Below are 20,350 nucleotides of genomic sequence, written 5' to 3'. Positions count from 1 at the left end.
CCCGCCTTGTTACAGCCTGGCCACGTGACCCGGAACACGGAAACAGATGAAGTGCTGAGAGCTCCCGCAGCACTGGCAGAGTGTGTGGCTGCTAGGGAGAGGGACGGGCAAGGGGGAAAAGAAAAGAAAAGGAAAGAAAAAGAAAAAGAGAGAGAGAGAAGAGAATAGAATGAAAGAGAAAATTAGGAGCGAACGAGGGGCAAGAGAAAATGAAAGCGAGGGGGTGAGGAAGGAGGGAGGGAACGAGGAGAGAGTAAAAGCACAAAAGAAATTGAGGAAAAGGGGGAGAATGGAGAAAGAGGATGGTAGTCGGGAAGAGAGTGTGGGGAAATGGGGGAGAGGAGGAAAAGAGAACTGGGGAGGGGTTAAGGGTTCAGTGAGTTGAGGGTTCAGTGAGTTGAGGGTTCAGTGAGTTGAGGGTTCAGTGAGGTGAGGGTACAGTGCTTTTTAGTAAAGGTACAGTTTAAAGGACTAAGATTTTTAAAGTGGGAGTGAGTTGATTTAATTTGGGGGTAAGACATGTCAGTTGAGATCGGCCCCGTGGAATGCTCATCCTGCAACATGTGGGAGATCAGGGATATTATCGGTGTCCCTGATGACTACGTGTGCAGGGTGTGTCCAGCTGCGGCTCCTGGCAGACCGCATTGAATGGTTGGAGCTGCGGTTGGATTCATACTGGAGCACCCATGATGTTGAGAAGGTCGTGAATAGCACGTACAGTGAGTTGGCCACACTGCAGGTAAATGTTAAGCGGACAGAAGGGGAACGTGTGGCCACTAGCCAGCGTAGCAGTAGGCAGGTAGTGCAGGAGTCCCCTGCGGTCATCTCCCTCCTAAACAGTTATACCATTTTGGATACTGTTGGGGGAGATGGCTGATCAGGGGAAGGCAGCAGCAGCCAAGTTTATGGCACTGTGGATGGCTCTGCGGCAAAGGAGGGGAGGAAAAAGAGTGGAAGGGCTATAGTAATAGGGGATTCAATTGTAAGGGTAAGAGATAGGCGTTTCTGCGGCTGCAAACGAGACTCCAGGATTGTATGTTGCCTCCCTGGTGCAAGGGTCAGGGATGTCTCTGAGCGGCTGCAGAACATTCTGGAGGGGGAGGGTGAACAGCCAATTGTCGTGGTGCACATTGGCACCAACGATATAGGTAAAAAATGGGATGAGGTCCTACAAGGTGAATTTAGGGAGCTAGGAGATAAACTTAAAAGTAGGACCTCAAAGGTAATAATCTCTGGATTACTACCAGTGCCACGTGCTAGTCAGAGTAGAAATAGGAAGATATTTCAGATGAATACGTGGCTTGAAAAATGGTGCAAGGGGGAGGGATTCAAATTTCTAGGACATTGGAACCAGTTCTGGGGGAGGTGGGACCAGTACAAACAGGACGGTCTGCACCTGAGCTGGAATGGAACCAATGTCCTTGGGGGAGTGTTTGCTAGTGCTGTCGGGGAGGATTTAAACTAATGTGGCAGGGGGATGGGAGCACGAGCAGAGAGACAGAGGGGTGTAAAATGAGGGTAGAAGCAATAGGTAGTAAGGTGAAAAGTAAAAGTGGCAGGCAGACAAATCCAGGGCAAAAATCAAAAAGGGCCACTTTTCAACATAATTGTATAAGGGGTAAGAGTGTTGTAAAAACAAGCCTGAAGGCTTTGTGTCTCAATGCAAGGAGTATTCGTAATAAGGTGGATGAGTTGAATGTGCAGATAGTTATTAATGAATATGATATAGTTGGGATTACGGAGACATGGCTCCAGGGTGACCAGGGCTGGGAGCTGAACATCCAGGGATATTCAATATTCAGCAGGGATAGACAGAAAGGAAAAGGAGGTGGGGTAGCGTTGCTGGTTAGAGAGGAGATTAACGCAATAGAAAGGAAGGACATTAGCTTGGAGGATCGGCACGGACTTGGAGGGCCGAAAAGGCCTGTTTCCGGCTGTATATATATGATATGATATGATATGATATGATATGATGTGGAATCGATGTGGGTAGAGCTGCAAAACACTAAGGGGCAGAAAACGCTAGTGGGAGTTGTGTACAGGCCACCTAACAGTAGTAGTAGAGTTGGGGATGGCATCAAACAGAAAATTAGAAATGCGTGCAACAAAGGTAAAACAGTTATAATGGGTGACTTCAATCTACTTATAGATTGGGTGAATCAAATTGGCAGAGGTGCTGAGGAAGAGGATTTCTTGGAATGTACGTGGGATAGCTTTCTAAACCAACATGTTGAGGAACCAACGAGAGAGCAGGCTATTCTAGACTGGGTATTCAGTAATGAGGAAGGGTTAGTCTTGATGTGCGTGGCCCCTTGGGCAAGAGTGGCCATAATATGGTTGAGTTCTTCATTAGGATGGAGAGTGACTTAGTTAATTCAGAAACAACGGTTCTGAACTTAAACAAAGGTAACTTTGAGGGTATGAGACGTGAATTGGCCAAGATAGACTGGTAATTGACTTAGTCTTTTAGGACCGAGATGAGAAAACATTTCTTCACACAGAGAGTGGTGAGTCTGTGGAATTCTCTGCCACATAAGGTAGTTGAGGCCAGTTCATTGGCTATATTTATGAGGGAGTTAGATGTGGCCCTTTTTGCTAAAGGGATCAGGGGGTATGGAGAAAAGGCAGGTACAGGCTACTGAGCTGGATGATCAGCCATGATCATACTGAATGGCGGTGCAGGCTCGAAGGGCCGAATAGCCTACTCCTGCACCTATTTTCTATGTTTCTATGTTAAAGGGTTGACGGTGGATATGCAATGGAAGGCATTTAAAGACCGCATGGATGAACTACAACAATTGTTCATCCCAGTTTGGCAAAAGAATAAATCAGGGAAGGTAGTGCATCCATGACTAACAAGGGAAATTAGGGATAGTATCAAAACAAAAGATGAAGCATACAAATTAGCAAGAAAAAGCAGCCTACCAGAGGACTGGGAGAAATTCAGAGTCCAGCAGAGGAGGACAAAGGGCTTAATTAGGAAAGGGAAAATAGATTATGAAAAAAAACTGGCAGGGAACATAAAAACTGACTGCAAAAGCTTTTATAGATATGTGAAGAGAAAAAGATTAGTTAAAACGGTCAGAAACAGGTGAATTGATCATGGGGAACAAGGACATGGCAAATCCAATTGAATAACTACTTTGGTTCTGTCTTCACTAAGGAAGACATAAATAATCTGCCAGAAATAGCAGGGGACCAGGGGTCAAATGAGATGGAGGAACTGAGTGAAATCCAGGTTAGTCGGGAAGTGGTGTTAGGTAAATTGAATGGACTAAAGGCCGATAAATCCTCAGGGTCAGATAGGCTGCATCCCAGAGTGCTTAAGGAGGTAGCCCCCGAAATAGTGGAAGCATTAGTGATAATTTTTCAAAACTCTTTGGATTCTGGAGTAGTTCCTGAGGATTGGAGGGTAGCTAATGTAACCCCACTTTTCAAAAAGGGAGGGAGAGAGAAAACGGGGAATTACAGACCAGTTAGTCTAACATCGGTAGTGGGGAAAATGCTAGAGTCAGTTATTAAAGATGGGATAGCAGCACATTTGGAAAGTGGTGAAATCATTGGACAAAGTCAGCATGGATTTATGAAAGAGTGGATAAGGGAGAACCAGTGGATGTGTTATATCTGGACTTCCAGAAGGCTTTCGACAAGGTCCCACATAAGAGATTAGTATGCAAACTTAAAGCACACGGTATTGTGGGTTCAGTATTGATGTGGATAGAGACCTGGCTGGCAGACAGGAAGCAAAGAGTAGGAATAAACGGGTCCTTTTCTGAATGGCAGGCAGTGACTAGTGGGGTACTGCAAGGCTCAGTGCTGGGACCCCAGCTATTTACAATATATATTAATGATTTGGATGAGGAAATTGAATGCAACATCTCCAAGTTTGTGGATGACACGAAGCTGGGGGGCAGTGTTAGCTGTGAGGAGGATGCTAGGAGGCTGCAAGGTGACTTGGATAGGCTAGGTGAGTGGGCAAATGCAGTATAATGTGGATAAATGTGAGGTTATCCACTTTGGTGGCAAGAACAGGAAAGCAGACTATTATCTGAATGGTGGCCGATTAGGAAAAGGGGAGATGCAACGAGACCTGGGTGTCGTGGTACACCAGTCATTGAAAGTAGGCATGCAGGTGCAGCAGGCAGTGAAGAAAGCGAATGGTATGTTAGCATTCATAGCAAAAGGATTTGAGTGTAGGAGCAGGGAGGTTCTACTGCAGTTGTACAGGGCATTAGTGAGACTACACCTGGAGTATTGCGTACAGTTTTGGTCTCCTAATCTGAGGAAAGACATTCGTGCCATAGAGGGAGTACAGAGAAGGTTCACCAGATTGATTCCTGGGATGGCAGGACTTTCATATGAAGAAAGACTGGATAGACTCGGCTTGTACTAGCTGGAATTTAGAAGATTGAGGGGGGATCTTATAGAAACTTACAAAATTCTTAAGGGGTTGGACAGGCTAGATGCAGGAAGATTGTTGCCGATGTTGGGGAAGTCCAGAACAAGGGGTCACAGTTTAAGGATAAGGGGGAAGTCTTTTAGGACCGAGATGAGAAAGTTTTTTTTCACACAGAGAGTGGTGAATCTGTGGAATTCTCTGCCACAGAAGGTAGTTGAGGCCAGTTCATTGGCTATATTTAAGAGGGAGTTAGATGTGGCCCTTGTGGCTAAAGGGATCAGGGGTATGGAGAGAAGGCAGGTACAGGATACTGAGTTGGATGATCAGCCATGATCATATTGAATGGCGGTGCAGGCTTGAAGGGCCGAATGGCCTACTCCTGCACCTATTTTCTATGTTTATGTTAGCATGGACAATGAGGGCTAAGAGTCGATTTCTGTGCTGTACATGATGCAAAGAAGCTCCTTCTCACCTATGTCTCAAACATTGCCCACTAATTTGTGGACATCCCCACTAGGGGAATGATCCTCCCAGCACCCAACCCCTTCTTGCAACCAGCTCTATCAAATTTTAACTCTGAGAGCATCACGCTCCATACATGAGCCAGTGAACCTTCTCTACCCTGCCTCCGCTTAACAGCCTTCCTTAAATCCAGAGACCGATCTGTCCACCGCACTCTGGGTTCGATTTCTGCTGTGCCCAGTCACACACCATCAAATTTTGATCTGTCGGGTTTAGTTTATTGTGGCATGACCACGGTACAATGAAAAGCTTTTGTTGCATGCTAACCAGTCAGCGGAAAGACCAGACATGATTACAATTGAGCCATCCACAGTCCCCTCACTTCTTGCAAATGAAGACCACCATTGAACCTCGCAACAATCTGTTGTGTTTCATGTACTGGTGCCCAGATCTCCACCACAATGTCTTGTAGTCTCCCTCCATTCAAATAATGCTTTGCTCTTCCATCGAAAGAGGAGAACCCTCACCCTTTCCCAACGTTATGTTCCACCTGCCAACTCTTTGCTCACTCACTGAGTGTCTCTGTTGCTCTGCAGGTTCACAACTTGCTGACCAACCTATCTCTGTATCATCCCCAGCCTGCACCCAGTCACTTTGTTCAAGTCATTAATGTAGACTACAGTAAACAGTTCAGGCTCTGACACCCAGCTACCCACTGGCTGCCATTCAGAAAATGATGTATGTATTCCCAGTGAGCGCCCAATTCCTGATCCAGGACAATGTATTAACTCAACCCCCAATGCTCCCACTGGACGCAGTAAATTCTGATGCACTACCTTACTGAACGGATTTCTGAAAAGCCAGATACATGATGTCGACTGGTTCCCCTTCATCCACCTTCTCTGTTGTCTTTTCATAGAATGTGTCATGGTCCCGGACCAGAACTGTGTTCAGCCCTGGATCAGCCTGTGTGCGACCTGTGTTACTGTCCCAGACCGGGTCTGCGTCAGTCCTAGACCAGCCTGTGTGGGACCTGTGTCACTGTCTCAGACCAGCCTGTGTGGGACCTGTGTCAATCTCTCGATCTACCTCGATGTTACGTGGAAGCTGTGGGGATGAGAGCTCTGTGACTGTGGGTTGGAGTTTGAGACTCTGAGGTCAGTCATTGTGCTGACACCCGCCTGCAGCAGCTTCGTAAATGGGTCATTTCTTGTCAACTGAAGCCACATCCTGCGTCGTGCGCCTGGGCCTCTGGCTTTTTGAGCTATTACCAGTGTGTGTCTGTGCTGCGATGGTGGAGATTAGTTGGGTAATGTGTGGGACTTTAGCCCACCTTGCTTACAAACCAGACACAGTTATTTGGTTTCACACTTCGATGCTGCAGAATGTGATGTCCTTGTTTATTGCAGTGTCCCAACCTCATGGCCTGATTCATTTAGTTTAGTTTAAAGATACAGCATGGAAATAGGCCCTTCGGCCCACTGAGCCCACCCATCCACTGATCACCCATTCACACTAGTTCTGTTATCCCACTTTTGCATCCACTCCCTCCACACTAGGAGCAACTTACAGAGACCAATTAACCTACAAACCCACACGTGTTTGGGACAAGGGATGAAACCGAAGCACCCGGAGGAAACCCATGCGGTCAAAGGAAGAACGTGCAAACTCCACACAGACAGCACCCAAGGTCAGGATCAACCCCAGGTCTCTGGTGGAGTGAGGCAGCAGCTCTACCTGCTGCACCACTGTGCCACACTGTGGTCGTTCAGCAACACAGATGGGTCATTGTGCCAGTGGTGGATTTTCTCCTTTCACAGTCTGGGTCTCACCTGCATCTGCCCCCCAACCCCCTCCCTTGATTTAATCAATCCCTGTCCGAAAGAACATGCGGCTTTTGGCTGACGTTAGTTTGTGCCCACTGCATGAGGCCATAATTTAGTTTATTGTCACGAATACCGAGGTACAGTGAAAAGTTAACACTGGGCCCAGGGCATGCTCGTAAAGTGCCCGTAAAGAGCTGGTCTCGGGATCTTTTCTTTCTGATGGAGAGAGCGGGCAGGTCACAGACGGCCAGTGCCGCGCCCCCAGTGCCTTGCCCCCAGCCAACACTGCCTCTGTGCTGGTGCCAGAGTGTGCTCTTGCAGCCTGGGATTGAACCCTTGTCTCTGACTCTATGGACGAAAGCACAGAGCAAGTCTGGTTCCCACTGCCCTCACAAGAACCTCTCTGCCCGGGGGATGGTCCACTCTCTGGCTGGGTCTACCTAACAGGAGCAGTGCTCCTCTGATTGTGCGCCCCTGGGTGGTGCGAACCTCCCTGCTCTCTCCCACAGCTCACCCGAGGACCAACTGCAGATCACAGGAGACAATCACCATGCCCCCACACCACCTCGCTGTGATCAGCAACTCCACCCCCTCGCCACCCCTGACCAAGGACGGCACGGTGGCACAGCTGGCAGATCTGCTGCCTCACGGTGCCAGAGACCCAGGTTCGATCCTGACCTCGGGTGCTGTCCATGTGGAGTTTGCATGTTCTCCCTGTGACCACGAGGGTTTCCTCCCACATCTGAAAGGTATGCAGTTAAGTAGGTTAATTGGCCTCTGTAAATTGTCCCTAATGTATAGAAAGTGGTGTGAACGCGTGATTGATAGATGGCATGCACTCGGTGGGCCGCGTGCTGACATGCTGTCTCTTTCAATAGACAGTGCAGCACAAGAAGAGGCCCTTCAGCCCACAATGTCTGTGCCGAACATGATGCCAAGACCATCAATCAACCTCTCAAGCAGATCGCATGAGTAACCTGTCGCCCTCTTACTGTCCCAGAGACTCGTGGTGGAAAAGATGAGACGCTGTCACCCAGTGCCCAGAGCAGCAAGTCAGAGAGTCTGAGGCCAGGCAGCCGAGAGCAGCACCCCAGCGGAAACCACACACTGCTCCTGGAGCCTGGGGCTGATGAAACACCGAGCTGCTGCAAACCTGAGAGGAAATGGTCAGAGTGGCTCTGTCGTCACTCTAAAGAGAGCGGAGCAAGTGAGTGAGTGAACTGGTGAGAGCTTGAGGAAGGACGGGGGAGAGAGAGAGAGAGGCTCAGTGAGAGAGAGAAGGAGAGCAGGAAAGAAGGCGACGCAGGTGGAGGAAGAGAGGGATGGAGGGAAAGAAACTGAGGGGGACGGAAAGTTGGAAAGAGGACACAGAAAGAGAGAAACATTGAGATAAAGAGAGAACCAAAAGAGAGGGCAGTGCTGTGACAAGGTGTGGGAAGTGAGCGTGGACCATGATTACATCCAGGAGCAGCCTGCAGTCTGACGGGTGAGTGATGGGGGGGGGGGGGGGGAAGCATCGACTTCTCTCATGCTCTCTCGCTGTTGACCAGGTTCTAACTGTCTCTGTTTTGTAGGGAAGGCCACACATAGGACAGTGATTTGAAATCAGTATCTTCGTATTTTCATTTTATCATCCGTCAGCCGTTGCCCCATTGAAGTGTGTGGGACCTGTTCCCCAGTGAGGGTCAGTGTGTGTGTGTGACCCGTACCCCAGTGAGTGTCAGTGTGTATGTGGGACCCGTACCCCAGTGAGGGTCTGTGTGTGTGACCCGTACCCCAGTGAGGGTCAGTGTGTATGTGGGACCCGTACCCCAGTGAGGGTCTGTGTGTGTGACCCGTACCCCAGTGAGGGTCAGTGTGTGTGTGTGTGTGTGTGTGTGTGGGACCCATACTCCAGTGAGGGTCAGTGTGTGTGTGACCCGTACCCCAGTGAGTGTCAGTGTGTGCGTGACCTGTACCCCAGTGAGTGTCAGTGTGTGTGTGTGGGGGACCCATACCCCAGTGAGGGTCTGCGTGTGTGTGGGACCCATACCCCAGTGAGGGTCTGTGTGTGTGTGGGACCCGTTCTCCAGTGAGGGTAAGTGTGTGTGTGTAGGACCCATACCCCAGTGCAGGTCAGTATGTGTGTCCACTTCACTTGGTCTAGTGGATACTAAAAGTAATGTCTGGTCAGAATTTAAGACGCCTCTTTGGGGGGAGGGAAGGGAGAAAAGTAGGGAGGGAGGAGAGAGGGGGTGTGGGAGGGAGGGACAGAGAGGGAGGGACAGAGAGGCAGAGGAATGGAAGAGCGAGATGGTGGGAAGAGGAGGGGAGAGAGGGAAGGGGAGAGGGATGGTAGGGGGAGAGAGAGGGAAGGAAGGGGAGAGAAGGAAGGGAAGGGGAGAGAGGGAAGAGGAGAGAGGGAAGGGGGGAGAGGAAAAAGTCAGGAAGCACAGAGCCCTGTGCAGTGGGTGCTTCATACTGTGTGGTCGTGGGTGTGACTGGGACCTGGGTGTGACTGGGACCTGGGTTTAGCCAGGAGTGGGTCTGGTTGTAGCCTGTGCTGGGCTGGGGGTGGGCGATGGCGATGAGGGGCAGTAACCACCCAGTGTGTGTGTTTCAGATGGCCGGCATCATCATCTCCAGCGACACTGATGGCCAAAAGCACCCCGGAGACCAACTACACCACCAGCGGGGACTTCACCACCAGCCTGGTTCAAACCACCAGCTCACACAGTGGTGAGGGAGAGAGGCCACGGGTGGGGAGTGGGAGTGGAGGGAGGGGATGTGGAGGGTGGGCTGGTGGGGAGGAGAGTGATACAGAAAGAGTGAGTGGAGAACTCTACAGCTGCGTACAGTCTCACAGTCTAGGTGGTTCTTCTGCAATGTGACCATCTGCTGGGACAATGTTTGCTGCTCTCAGAGAGTGAAACCCTCCCTTTCTCCCTGGCCCCTCTCTCCCCCCGGCCCCTCTCTCTCCCCCGGCCCCTCTCTCTCCCCCGGCCCCTCTCTCTCCCCCGGCCCCTCTCTCTCCCCCGGCCCCTCTCTCTCCCCCGGGCCCCTCTCTCTCCCCCGGCCCCTCTCTCTCCCCCGGCCCCTCTCTCTCCCCCGGCCCCTCTCTCTCCCCCGGCCCCTCTCTCTCCCCCGGCCCCTCTCTCTCCCCCGGCCCCTCTCTCTCCCCCGGCCCCTCTCTCTCCCCCGGCCCCCCTCTCTCCCCCGGCCCCCCTCTCTCCCCCGGCCCCCCTCTCTCCCCCGGCCCCCTCTCTCCCCCGGCCCCCTCTCTCCCCCGGCCCCCCTCTCTCCCCCGGCCCCCCTCTCCCCCTGCCCCTCACTCTGTTTCGCCCTCCTCCCTGTCTCTCTTCCCCCCCTTTTCCTAACTCTCAATACTCCCTCTCACCCCCTTTCCTCCCTCTGTCCTCTCCCAATCTCTCTCTCTCCTTCCCCCATTCCTCTCCCCCTCTCTCTAACCCACCCCCATTCCTCTCTGCCTTCTCTAACCCCCCCCCCGATGTTTTGCAGCAGGTTCGGGACCCAACCGCTACCTATGGCTGCTCCTGCCCGTGATCCTGGTGTCAGGGACCCTCGCCTTCCTCGCTGTGTACACCCTGAGGTGAGTCCCCCTCCCGTCCAGACAGAGTCACAGATATTTACAGCACAGGGATGCCCTTCGGCCCATCGTGCCTTTGCTTGCATAGGTACCACCCACCATCCAACCCTGTGGCGCTGCGGTAGAGCACCAGAGACCCGGGCTCGATCTAACTGCGGGTGCTTGTCTGAATGGTTTGGGGGAGAACAAGGGAGGAGCCAGTGTGGGATACTTTGTAACTTTCTCAGCACCCTTTATGTGGTGACTATTTGCATACCTTTGGTATGCAAGCAAAGAATTTCACTGTGACTTGTCACATGTGACAATAAAGCATTCATTCATTCATTCACATTCTCCTTGTGATCACGTTGGTTTACTCCAGGATCTCCAGCTTCTTCACACACTCCAAAGAAGTACAGGTTTGCAGGATAATTGGGATTGGTAAATTTTGTAAATTGTCCCTAGTGTATCTAAGATAGTGTTAGTGTGCGGTGATCGCTGGTCGGCACGGACTCGGTGGGCCGAAGAGTCTGTTTTCGCGCTGTATCTCTGAAGTCTAAAGTAAAGTCTAAAGTCATCCACCTGGGTTAGGAATTCAAATCAGTGGACAAGGACCCAGAACCAATGCCCAAATAAACAATCTGAAAGGTTATTCCAACCGCCTTCCTTCAGTCCCCCTTCTGTCTCGTAACAAATGATCCCACCATGAGTCCTTATCCAATGTAACTGCCTGCTGTGTGTACCACCATAACTCATAACCCATCAGCCTTTGATAAGGTCCCACATAGGAGATGCCTTTGATAAGGTCCCACATAGGAGATTAGTGGGCAAAATTAGAGCACATGGTATTGGGGGTAGGGTACTGACATGGATAGAAAATTGGTTGGCAGACAGGAAACAAAGAGTAGGGATTAACCAGTCCCTTTCAGAATGGCAGGCAGTGACTAGTGGGGTACCGCAAGGCTCGGTGCTGGGACCACAGCTATTTACAATATACATTAATGACCTAGATTAAGGGATTAAAAGTAACATTAGCAAATTTGCAGATGACACAAAGCTGGGTGGCAGTGTGAACTGTGAGGATGATGCTATGAGGTTGCAGGGTGACTTGGACAGGTTGGGTGAGTGGGCAGATGCCTGGCAGATGCAGTTTAATGTGGATAAATGTGAGGTTATCCACTTTGGTGGCAAGAACAGGAAGGCAGATTATTATCTGAATGGTGTCAAGTTAGGAAAAGGGGAAGTACGAGATCTGGGTGTTCATCAGTCACTGAAAGTAAGCATGCAGGTACAGCAGGCAGTGAAGAAAGCTAATGGCATGTTTGCCTTCGTGACAAGAGGAGTTGAGTATCGGAGCAAAGAGGTCCTGCGGTTGTTCAGGACTCTTGTGAGACCACACCTGGAGTATTGTGCGCAGTTTTGGTCTCCAAATTTGAAGACATTCTTGCTATTGAGGGAGAGCAGCATGGGTTCATGAGGTTAATTCCCGGGATGGCGGGCCTATCATATGTTGAAAGAATGGTACAACTGGGCTTATATACACTGGAATTTAGAAGGATGAGAGGGGATCTTATTGAAGCATATAAGATTATTAAGGGATTGGACATGCTAGAGGCAGGAAACATGTTCCCGATGTTGGGGGAGTCCAGAACCAGGGGCCACAGTTTAAGAATAAGGAGTAGGCCATTTAGGATGGAGATGAGAAAAAACTTTTTCACCCAGAGAGTTCTGAATCTGTGGAATTCTCTGCCTCAGAAGGCAGTGGAGGCCAATTCTCTGGATGCTTTCAAGAGAGAGTTAGATAGAGCTCTGAGAGATAGCGGAGTCAAGGGATATGGGGAGAAGGCAGGAACGGGGTGCTGATTGTAGATGATCAGCCATGATCACAGTGAATGGCGGTGCAGGCGCAAAGGGCCGAATGGCCTCCTCCTGCACCTACTGTCTATTGTCTATAACATGCCATGGAAAATCCAGATATACTACATCTAGTGCCCCCTGCTGCTCCCCCATACACCGACACATCCACAAAATGTGTACGGTGCACCTACACTGGCCCTGAGCGTTTGCCCCGCTCTCACTCCCAACCAAAGAAGAGCAGAGGGAGTGAGGAATAACCTCTCATCTCATCCACGATTCAGGAAGTGGAGGAAGGGCCGGAGAGGAAGATCGGTGGCATGGCAGCAAAGACCAGGCGCGGAAGGCAGGCAAATGATGGTGAAGGTTCTGCCCTCACCGCAGGACCTGGCTCCCAGGCGAGGAGGCAGCAGGGCGCTAATGACACGGCTACCGGCCCGAGCCCCCAGCCTGCAGGTACCCTCACCCATCTGGGGCTGCTGCAAATACAGCTGGGGTAATGGTGGGGACCCTGTACTCGGGGCTGGGGAAACTGTGGGGACCCTGCACCTTGGGCTGGGATAACAGTGGAGAACCTGTACACAGGGCTAGGGTAACTGTGGGGAGTCTGTACACAGGGCTGGAGTAACAGTGGGGACCCTGTACACAGGGCCGGGATAACAGTGAAGACCCTGTACACAGGGCTGGAGTAACAATGGGATCCGGGTACACGGGGCTGGGGTTAACAGTAGGGACTGTGTATGTGGAACTGGGGTAACAGTGGGGACTGTGTACACAGGTTATGTACACAGTGCTGGGGTATCAGTGGGGACTGTGTACACAGGGCTGGTATATCAGTGGAGGCCAGGTACAGAGGGCTTGTGTATCAATGGGATCATGTACTGGGGTATCAGTGGGGGCTGTCACATGGCATACCTACACCAGGACTAGTATATCAGTGAGTGTACATGGGGCTTATATACGCAGGACTGATATATCAGTGGGTGTACACATGGCAGTATATCAGTGGGGACAGTGTACAATGGGTATCCTTTATTAGTGTGTGCTGAGTGTGAGTGAGCGAGGGGCCAACATACTGCATTGTGTCCCCACAGCGGGCCCACTTCACGGTACAGGACCTGTCGCTGCTCGAGGTGCTCAAGGTGGGGCAGCTGGGTCGCTTCTACCGGGCCAAGATCACCAGGGGCAACTGCAAGGGTCACCGGCTGGTGACCTGCAAACTCCCCATGAGGAGTGAGTACAGCCCCGCTCCGCTGACTCTGATCACTCGTGTCTGATCCGAAAACTCACAGCGCGGAGCTCCCTCCCCGCCCCTCCCACAGCGCGGTGCCCCTCCCACAGCGCAGTGCCCCTCCCACAGCGCGGCGCTCCCTCCCCGCCCCTCCCACAGCGCGGCGCTGTCACTGCCCCTCCCACAGCGCGGTGCCCCTCCCCGCCCTTCCCACAGCGCGGTGCCCCTCCCCGCCCTTCCCACAGCGCGGTGCCCCTCCCACAGCGCGGTGCCCCTCCCGCCCTTCCCACAGCGCGGCGCTCCCTCCCCGCCCCTCCCACAGCGCGGTGCCCCTCCCACAGCGCGGTGCCCCTCCCCGCCCCTCCCACAGCGCGGTGCCCCTCCCACAGCGCGGTGCCCCTCCCCGCCCCTCCCACAGCGCGGCGCTCCCTCCCCGCCCTTCCCACAGCGCGGAGCTCCCTCACCGCCCCTCCCACAGCGCGGTGCCCCTCCCACAGCGCGGCGCTCCCTCCCCACCCCTCCCACAGTGCGGCGCTGTCACTGCCCCTCCCACAGCGCGGCGCTCCCTCCCTGCCCCTCCCTCAGCACGGTGCCCCTCACCGCCCCTCCCACAGCGTGGCACTCCCTCCCCACCCCTCCCACAGCGCGGTGCCCCTCCCACAGCGCGGCGCTCCCTCCTCGCCCTTCCCACAAGAGTATTCCTCTGAGAATGTGGAACCCCTCCAACTGCTGTAAGCTACTGGAGTGAAAACCATTGGAGGGGTATTGAGTGAAGGGTGGAGGTGGGGAAGGGTGGATGGCACTGAGTGTCGGTGGAGAGTGGACGTACATACACTTCCCCGTACATGGACACCCACCTGCCAACGTCACACTGTGCTCCCTCAGCACCACCTCGCCCGATCTCTGGCCCAGCCTGCGGCTGAACCCTGACCTTTCCTGCTCCATCTTCCACAGTCGTGTCCCAGAAGAAGCTGCAGTCGGAAATCAACATCATGAAGAAACTCGGCTACCACAAGAACGTGATCCAACTGCTGGAGTGGAACGTACTGGAAGGTGAGAGCGTGGACGCAGTGGGACTGTCCGGGTGACTCTGACCCCGAGACTGCGTGTGACTCTGCAGAGAGGTACGGCCTGCCGACGGAAATGTGAATGGGGCCGAGTGAATCCTTCTCACACTTGGGTAACGTGTGACCAGTCGGTGGCCCAGGATCAGTGCTGGGGCCTCACTGTGGGGCAGTATGAATGAGTCACAGTGTTACTGGGGCCACAGGCCGATGGCGCAGAGACAGTGGGGCAACAGGAGCGATGATGTCTACATTCCTGTATTGCACCCATCTACACCTTGAGACCAAAAGACACAGGAACAGGCTTAGACCATTTAGCCCATCGAATCTGCTCCTACCATTCGATCCTGGCTGATCTATTTAGCCCTCTCAACCCCATTCTCCCCTTGACCTTTGACGCCCGCACTAATCAAGAAGCTATTTCTGAGGAGGGATTCCTTCTCTCCCAGGGCAGTGAATCTCTGGAATTCCCACTCTGTGGAGGCAAGAGTTACTGACCTATTGAAGGTGGTGATTGATGGGTTGGGAGGTCAGTGGGGATGGGGAGGGAGTAGAGAGTTGTACTCAGCATGAGGCTGGAGCCGACAAGATGTTATTGTGTGGTGGATCAGACTGCAGGCTGATTGGTGACCTTCTGCTCCTGCTGACCTCCTGTCCTCTCACCTTGTCCACTGGCTGTTTCTGCAGAGCCGTACATACTGATCATGGAACACGTGGGAAGCCAGAACCTGAAGAGCTTCCTACAGAGCCACAGGCCACAGCTGACCAGCTGCAAGGACCTGCCGTCCCAGTTGACCCTGGCCGGTTACTTCATCTCCCTGGGCATGGAACACATCGCCTCGAAAAAGGTAAAGGACAGCCACGGGCATGCGTGGGCAGCGAGTGCTAGCATAGGGCACGGCTAACTCAGCGAGGCACGTTGCTCCCGGCCGGCCTGGCTCAGCTACACCCACCTTGACATGGCATAGCACCACTTGGCCTGGTTGAGTTTGGTGTGACCCATCTCCCCATTGGCCTGGCTTGACTCAGCTTGACAGCAAGATCCGGTGGCTCAACCTGGCTTCACTTGTGGAAACAAAGTACTGCACATGCCGGTTAATACACAAAAGGAGCACCAAATGTCCTACATTACTTTGGAAAAAGTGCAAACAAATGAATGCTTCACCTGGAAGGCCTGTTTGGGTCCTTGGTTGGTAGGAAGAGCTGAGGTAAAGGTATTCCTGCTGGAGTAACTCAGCAGGTCAGGCAGTGTCCATCTTCTCCAGAGATGCTACCTGACCTGCTGAGTTACTCCAGCACTTTGTGTCCTTTTCTGACCTGGCTTGGCCTGGCTGTGCTCACTTTGGTCCAGCGTGGACTGAACGGCTCTGCATGGCTCAGCTTGGCCTGATGTGGTGTGGGCCGGCTGCAGACCTGCTTGTGGGGGCTTGGATCCCTAACGCTGCCTGTCGTTTCCAGATAGCTCACCGGGACTTGGCTGCAAGGAACATCCTGGTCGGTCGCTTTCCCCAGGAGTGTAAAATTGCCGAATTCAGCCTGGCCGCCGATGTTTCCTTTCCCGGAGCAACCAGGCAGAAGAAAAGGAACGGGGTGAGCAACTCAGGGACGCTGAAGTGAGGACCGTGTATGTGGGGTCTGGTCAGAGTTATACAGTGACAGACCCATCCCCACCAGCATGCACCCCTATTATACAGTGACAGACCCATCCCCACCAGTACTGTACCCCTGTTATACAGTGACAGACCCATCCCCACCTGTACTGTACCCCAGTGTTACACAGTGACAGACCCATCCCCACCAGTACTGTATCCCAGTGGTATACAGTGACAGACACCAGCCCCCACCAGTACTGTACCCCAGTGTTACACAGTGACAGACCCATCCCCACCAGTACTGTACCCCAGTGTTATACAGTGACAGACACCAGCCCCCACCAGTACTGAACCCCAGTGTTATACAGTGACATCTCTCCCGCGCCTCAGCATCCTTCCTGTAAAGCCCTGACTACACCTGCACACCATATTCCAAATATTGCCTCACTAAGGTTTTGTACAGCTGTAGCATGATTTTTTGAATTTTATACCCAGTGCCCAGAAAGCAAGCATGCAGTCCGCCTTATTTACCACTCTACCTAATTATGTCATCAGTTTCTGGGAGCCATGCACTTGGATCCCAAGCTCCCTCTGTACATCAATGCTGTGCAGGGGGGTAATATCATTAACGGTATATACTTCCCCCGACATTTGCCCTCTCAAAGTGCAAGACCCCGCACTTGTCCAGACTGAACTGCATCTGCCACTTCCCTGCCCTCATTTCCAATGCTCTCTGTGTTCTGCTGCACCCTGCCACAACCTTCCCGACACTCTGCCAACTGTTGTGTCTTCACTCTGTTGTGTAGAATTTGAGCATCCCGTTCCGGTGGTACCCCCCGGAATACTTCAAGGACGGGATTTACAATCTGCAGGGAGACGTCTGGGCTTTCGGCATCTTGCTCTGGGAGCTGCATAGTTTGGGTAAGAACAATTAACTATTTGATGCCCATCCCCATCGCACCCTGAACCCCAGTCCCCCAGCACTGCCCCTTCAAACCAAGAGTCAGGAGTGTTTAATTGCCGTGGGTACCGACAACGGGAGAATGAAATTCTTACTTGTCGCAGCAGCACAACAAGCTTGTAAACACAATACTCAATATGTAACATAATAAACAAAACTAAAAATCAATAAATTAATAAAGCCAATATCAGTGCAAATCCCCACTCCAACGTCATTCTCCTCCGCAAGATGGACACAAAAAGTTGGAGTAACTCAGAGGGTCAGGCAGCGTCTCAAGAAAAAAGGAATAGGTGACGACTCGAGTCGAGACCCTTCTTCAGACTGTGAATCAGGGGAAAGGGAAATGAGAGATAAAGGAGGTACATAATCTGCTCTTCTCCCACATCTCCTCCACACGACTCACTCCCATGAAGACTACCCTCTAGAACATTGCCTCCCATCCTCCCCCCCCCCTCCCCTCCCCTCCCCCGGCCGCCGCTCCACACCCCTCTCCCCATCTGTGTCCCTGAGGCCCGATGAGTGGCGTTGAAGTATTTGGGAGCGAGCAGTGATCTCTTCAGCAGTGGGGTCGGCACAGTGGCACAAGTTTGTACGTTCTCCCCGTGAACATGTGGGTTTTCTCCCAGTGCTCGGCTTTTCTCCCAGTGCTCGGGTTTCCTCCCTCACTCGAAAGATGTACAGGATTGTAGGTTAATTATCTTCTGTAGATTGCATATTGTCCCTAGTGTGTAGGATGGTGGTAGTGTACTGGCGGGCACGGATTCGGTGGGCCAGAGTGCCTGTTTCCACGCTGTATCTCTGAAGTTTAAAGTGAAGTCTAAAGGGTGAACAAATCCCTGGGCTGTGATCTTCGTTGGCGGGGGCAGGGGCGGACACAGCGCACCCCTCCCTGACTTCTCGGGCTCTCCTGGGCGAGACAAGCAGCTGCCCTCGGTGCTGCTCTGTGAGGCGCTCCCGCCCCGGGTTCCCGCGGGCGCACTGATCCCGTTTCTCTTGCTCACACAGGGAGCTCACCCTACCCGGAGTTCGAGACGGCAAAGGAGGTTGTGTGCAACGTCTGCTCCGGATACAAGATGAAAGCCCCCCTAGGCTGTCGACAAGAAGTGTACGTGCGCGCACTCTTCGCGGCCCCACTGCGTCTCTGCCCCATACTCAATGCCCACCTGCCAATATCAATCCAGCTGCTTAGAGTGGTCAGAGGGGCGCCACTGGAGGGGCGCACTCTCAGAGGAATACGCCTGTGGAGGGGGCGATGAGGGAACGCTGCGCTGTGGGAGGGGCGGTGAGGGAGCGCTGCGCTGTGGGAGGGGCAGTGAGGGAGCGCCGCGCTGTGGGAGGGGTGGTGAGGGAGCGCCGCGCTGTGGGAGGGGCGGTGAGGGAGGGGCGGTGAGGGAGCGCCGCGCTGTGGGGGGGGCGGTGAGGAGGGGGTGCCACACCACATGATGGTGCATATCTCCCTTGCCTGATGTCCCAGAGTTGCAAAATCAGGAGAATCTCTCCTCTGAATTGAAACCCTCTTATTAGTCTTTACCCCAGGTCCCAATTGTGTGCTACCTGTTTGATTTGCTTTCAAATAACTACATGAAGACGTCGACTTAACATAAATGAAAACATCATTCGGGTGGCACAGTGGTGCAGCGGTAGAGTTGCTGCTTTACTGCGCCAGAGACCCGGGTACGATCCTAACTATGGGTGCTGTCTGAGGCGACCATCATGTACTGTTCCTGTATCCATGGACTTGTGTACTCTCTCCCAAGCACGGACATATCCACGCGAGGGGGCAGGCAGTCGGCTCCGGTGATCCACTCCCCACACCTGTGGCCTGGCCCAGGGAGTAGGACAACAAGGACCCCCTGTCCACTTACCGTCCTCTGCCCCCAGGTCCACACCAGGTGCCCAACGGCCAGGGACATGCAAGCTAGGAGCAGGACTTTCAGATACTGACCCCGGGTCAGAGTCCGGCTGCCCTGGGATGGTGCGGTGGGCAGCGGGGAAGTTCCGGTGTGGAGATGACGGGTGTCAGCGCCGCTGGGCTTTGTAAGAGCTGCTCTCGTTCCCCAGGTACGAGGTGATGGAGTACTGCTGGATGGACAGGCACGAGGAGAGGCCGATGTTCAGCGACATCACCAAATACCTGGAGGTTGTGGTGGAGAACGACGCGGTAAGTGGGGAGAGATGGGGGGGGGGGGGGGAGGAGGTGCCTGTGGAGTGCTGGGCTGTGGACTGAGCTCGACACTCTGGAGGGGGTGGGCGGGCGGGGGGGGGGGGGGGGGGTTACTGCTGGTCCCACATGCACTGACCCAACTTACACCCTGATTAAACACCAAGGCACAGTATCCCTTGTACACCTGAGATTGTACCCTGGGGGGGTGTCAGTACCATCAGGGACTGTACCCTGGGGGGTGTCAGTACCATCAGGGACTGTACCCTGGGGGGTGTCAGTACCATCAGGGATTGTACCCTGGGGGGGAGTCCGAACGTTCAGGGACTGTACCCCGGGGGGTGTCAGTACCTTCAGGGACTGTACCCCAGGGAGTGTGGTCTTCAGCGAGTGGGGCCTCAATGTATCCTCACTAACCCTCTGAACCCTCTTCCTTCAGGACTACATTCAGGTGGAGGACTGCTTTGAGCAGCACATGCCGCTGAGCTGCTCCCCTCCCTGGACCGACCAAGCGGACAAGACCCACGTCAGGGGCTGGCTGGACTCAGTCTGAGGCAGCCCCGGCGGTGGGGGTGGGCCAGAGCTCGACTCCCCCACCCTCCCGCACCGAAGCTCGATCGCCATCGTGGTCTGGAGGGAGCCTGGTGACAGGAGGCTGAGCGATGTGGCAATTGTGTCTCTGTGAGGGTCCCTGGCTGTGAACTGTGACCTGCGAGTGATCCTGGCCATGAACTGTGACCCTTTGAGTGACCCTGCCCTTGCACTATGATTTGGGGTGTGATCCTGGCCATCCTGTGCGACCCTGACATTAACCTTTGACCCTGTGGGTGACCTTGGCCTTGACCTGTGACTGGGTGACCCTGGCTGTGAATTGGTGCGTTGCTGGTCATCGTGCTGATGGGAGTGGGTCTGTGACGTTCTGTAAAACTTTGTGAAAGCTAGAATAAAACATGAATCTGACTGATTTATTCTCCTGCCAGCTGGGCTGATGTTACTGCTATTAAAATAACAACTTACATTCATATCGTGATTGCAACAGAACGACCAAATGCTTTTGCCAGCAGTGTGATCGGGGAGAAATTTCAATGTACATTCCTTACTCCAACACAGGAGGTCATTCAGGCCATGCTGTCTGCTAACAGATCCCATCAGTCCTATTCTCACTTCCCTTTATCATAGGACGTAGAAAGAGTAGAGTACATCACAGGAACAGGCCGTTCGGCTCACATTGTCCA

The 20,350-nt window shown here is 53.1% G+C and overlaps 1 protein-coding gene across 13 annotated transcripts; it reads left to right on the top strand.

The window, feature by feature from the left end:
* The first annotated feature begins 36 nt into the window (after positions 1 to 36).
* Positions 37 to 20,070, top strand: LOC144606163 (tyrosine kinase receptor Cad96Ca). Of its 13 annotated transcripts, none has more exons than XM_078421978.1 (13): positions 1,480 to 1,618; positions 7,688 to 7,898; positions 9,290 to 9,405; positions 10,189 to 10,276; positions 12,391 to 12,562; positions 13,201 to 13,339; positions 14,292 to 14,390; positions 15,089 to 15,249; positions 15,860 to 15,991; positions 16,800 to 16,914; positions 17,960 to 18,059; positions 19,016 to 19,115; positions 19,555 to 20,070. In XM_078421978.1, exons 1-13 carry the CDS (start codon positions 1,513 to 1,515, stop codon positions 19,666 to 19,668), a joined length of 1,653 nt encoding a protein of 550 aa, XP_078278104.1. In that variant the 5' UTR covers positions 1,480 to 1,512; the 3' UTR covers positions 19,669 to 20,070. The 13 variants fall into 13 exon arrangements, with proteins under 13 accessions (XP_078278110.1, XP_078278108.1, XP_078278104.1 ...); XM_078421975.1 differs by having other exon boundaries at positions 10,186 to 10,276; XM_078421984.1 differs by lacking the exons at positions 1,480 to 1,618; positions 12,391 to 12,562 and adding an exon at positions 37 to 80 and having other exon boundaries at positions 7,566 to 7,894; positions 10,186 to 10,276.
* Positions 20,071 to 20,350: the final 280 nt, after the last annotated feature.

The sequence above is a fragment of the Rhinoraja longicauda genome, chromosome 26 (genome assembly GCF_053455715.1).
Source record: "Rhinoraja longicauda isolate Sanriku21f chromosome 26, sRhiLon1.1, whole genome shotgun sequence".
Lineage (NCBI taxonomy): Eukaryota > Metazoa > Chordata > Chondrichthyes > Rajiformes > Arhynchobatidae > Rhinoraja > Rhinoraja longicauda.
Note: the sequence above shows the minus strand (reverse complement) of the source record. Positions and strands in the feature narration are given on the sequence as shown.

What these genes read in the sequence shown, in the direction of transcription:
- LOC144606163 (XM_078421975.1), top strand. Translation starts at nt 1,513, where the DNA reads ATGAGGGTAGAAGCAATAGGTAGTAAGGTGAAAAGTAAAAGTGGCAGG. An exon ending in TCAACATAATTGTATAAGGG is followed by an intron (nt 1,619 to 7,687) that starts GTAAGAGTGTTG and finishes TTACTGTCCCAG; the next exon opens with AGACTCGTGGTGGAAAAGAT. An exon ending in CTGGGAGCTGCATAGTTTGG is followed by an intron (nt 16,915 to 17,959) that starts GTAAGAACAATT and finishes TTGCTCACACAG; the next exon opens with GGAGCTCACCCTACCCGGAG.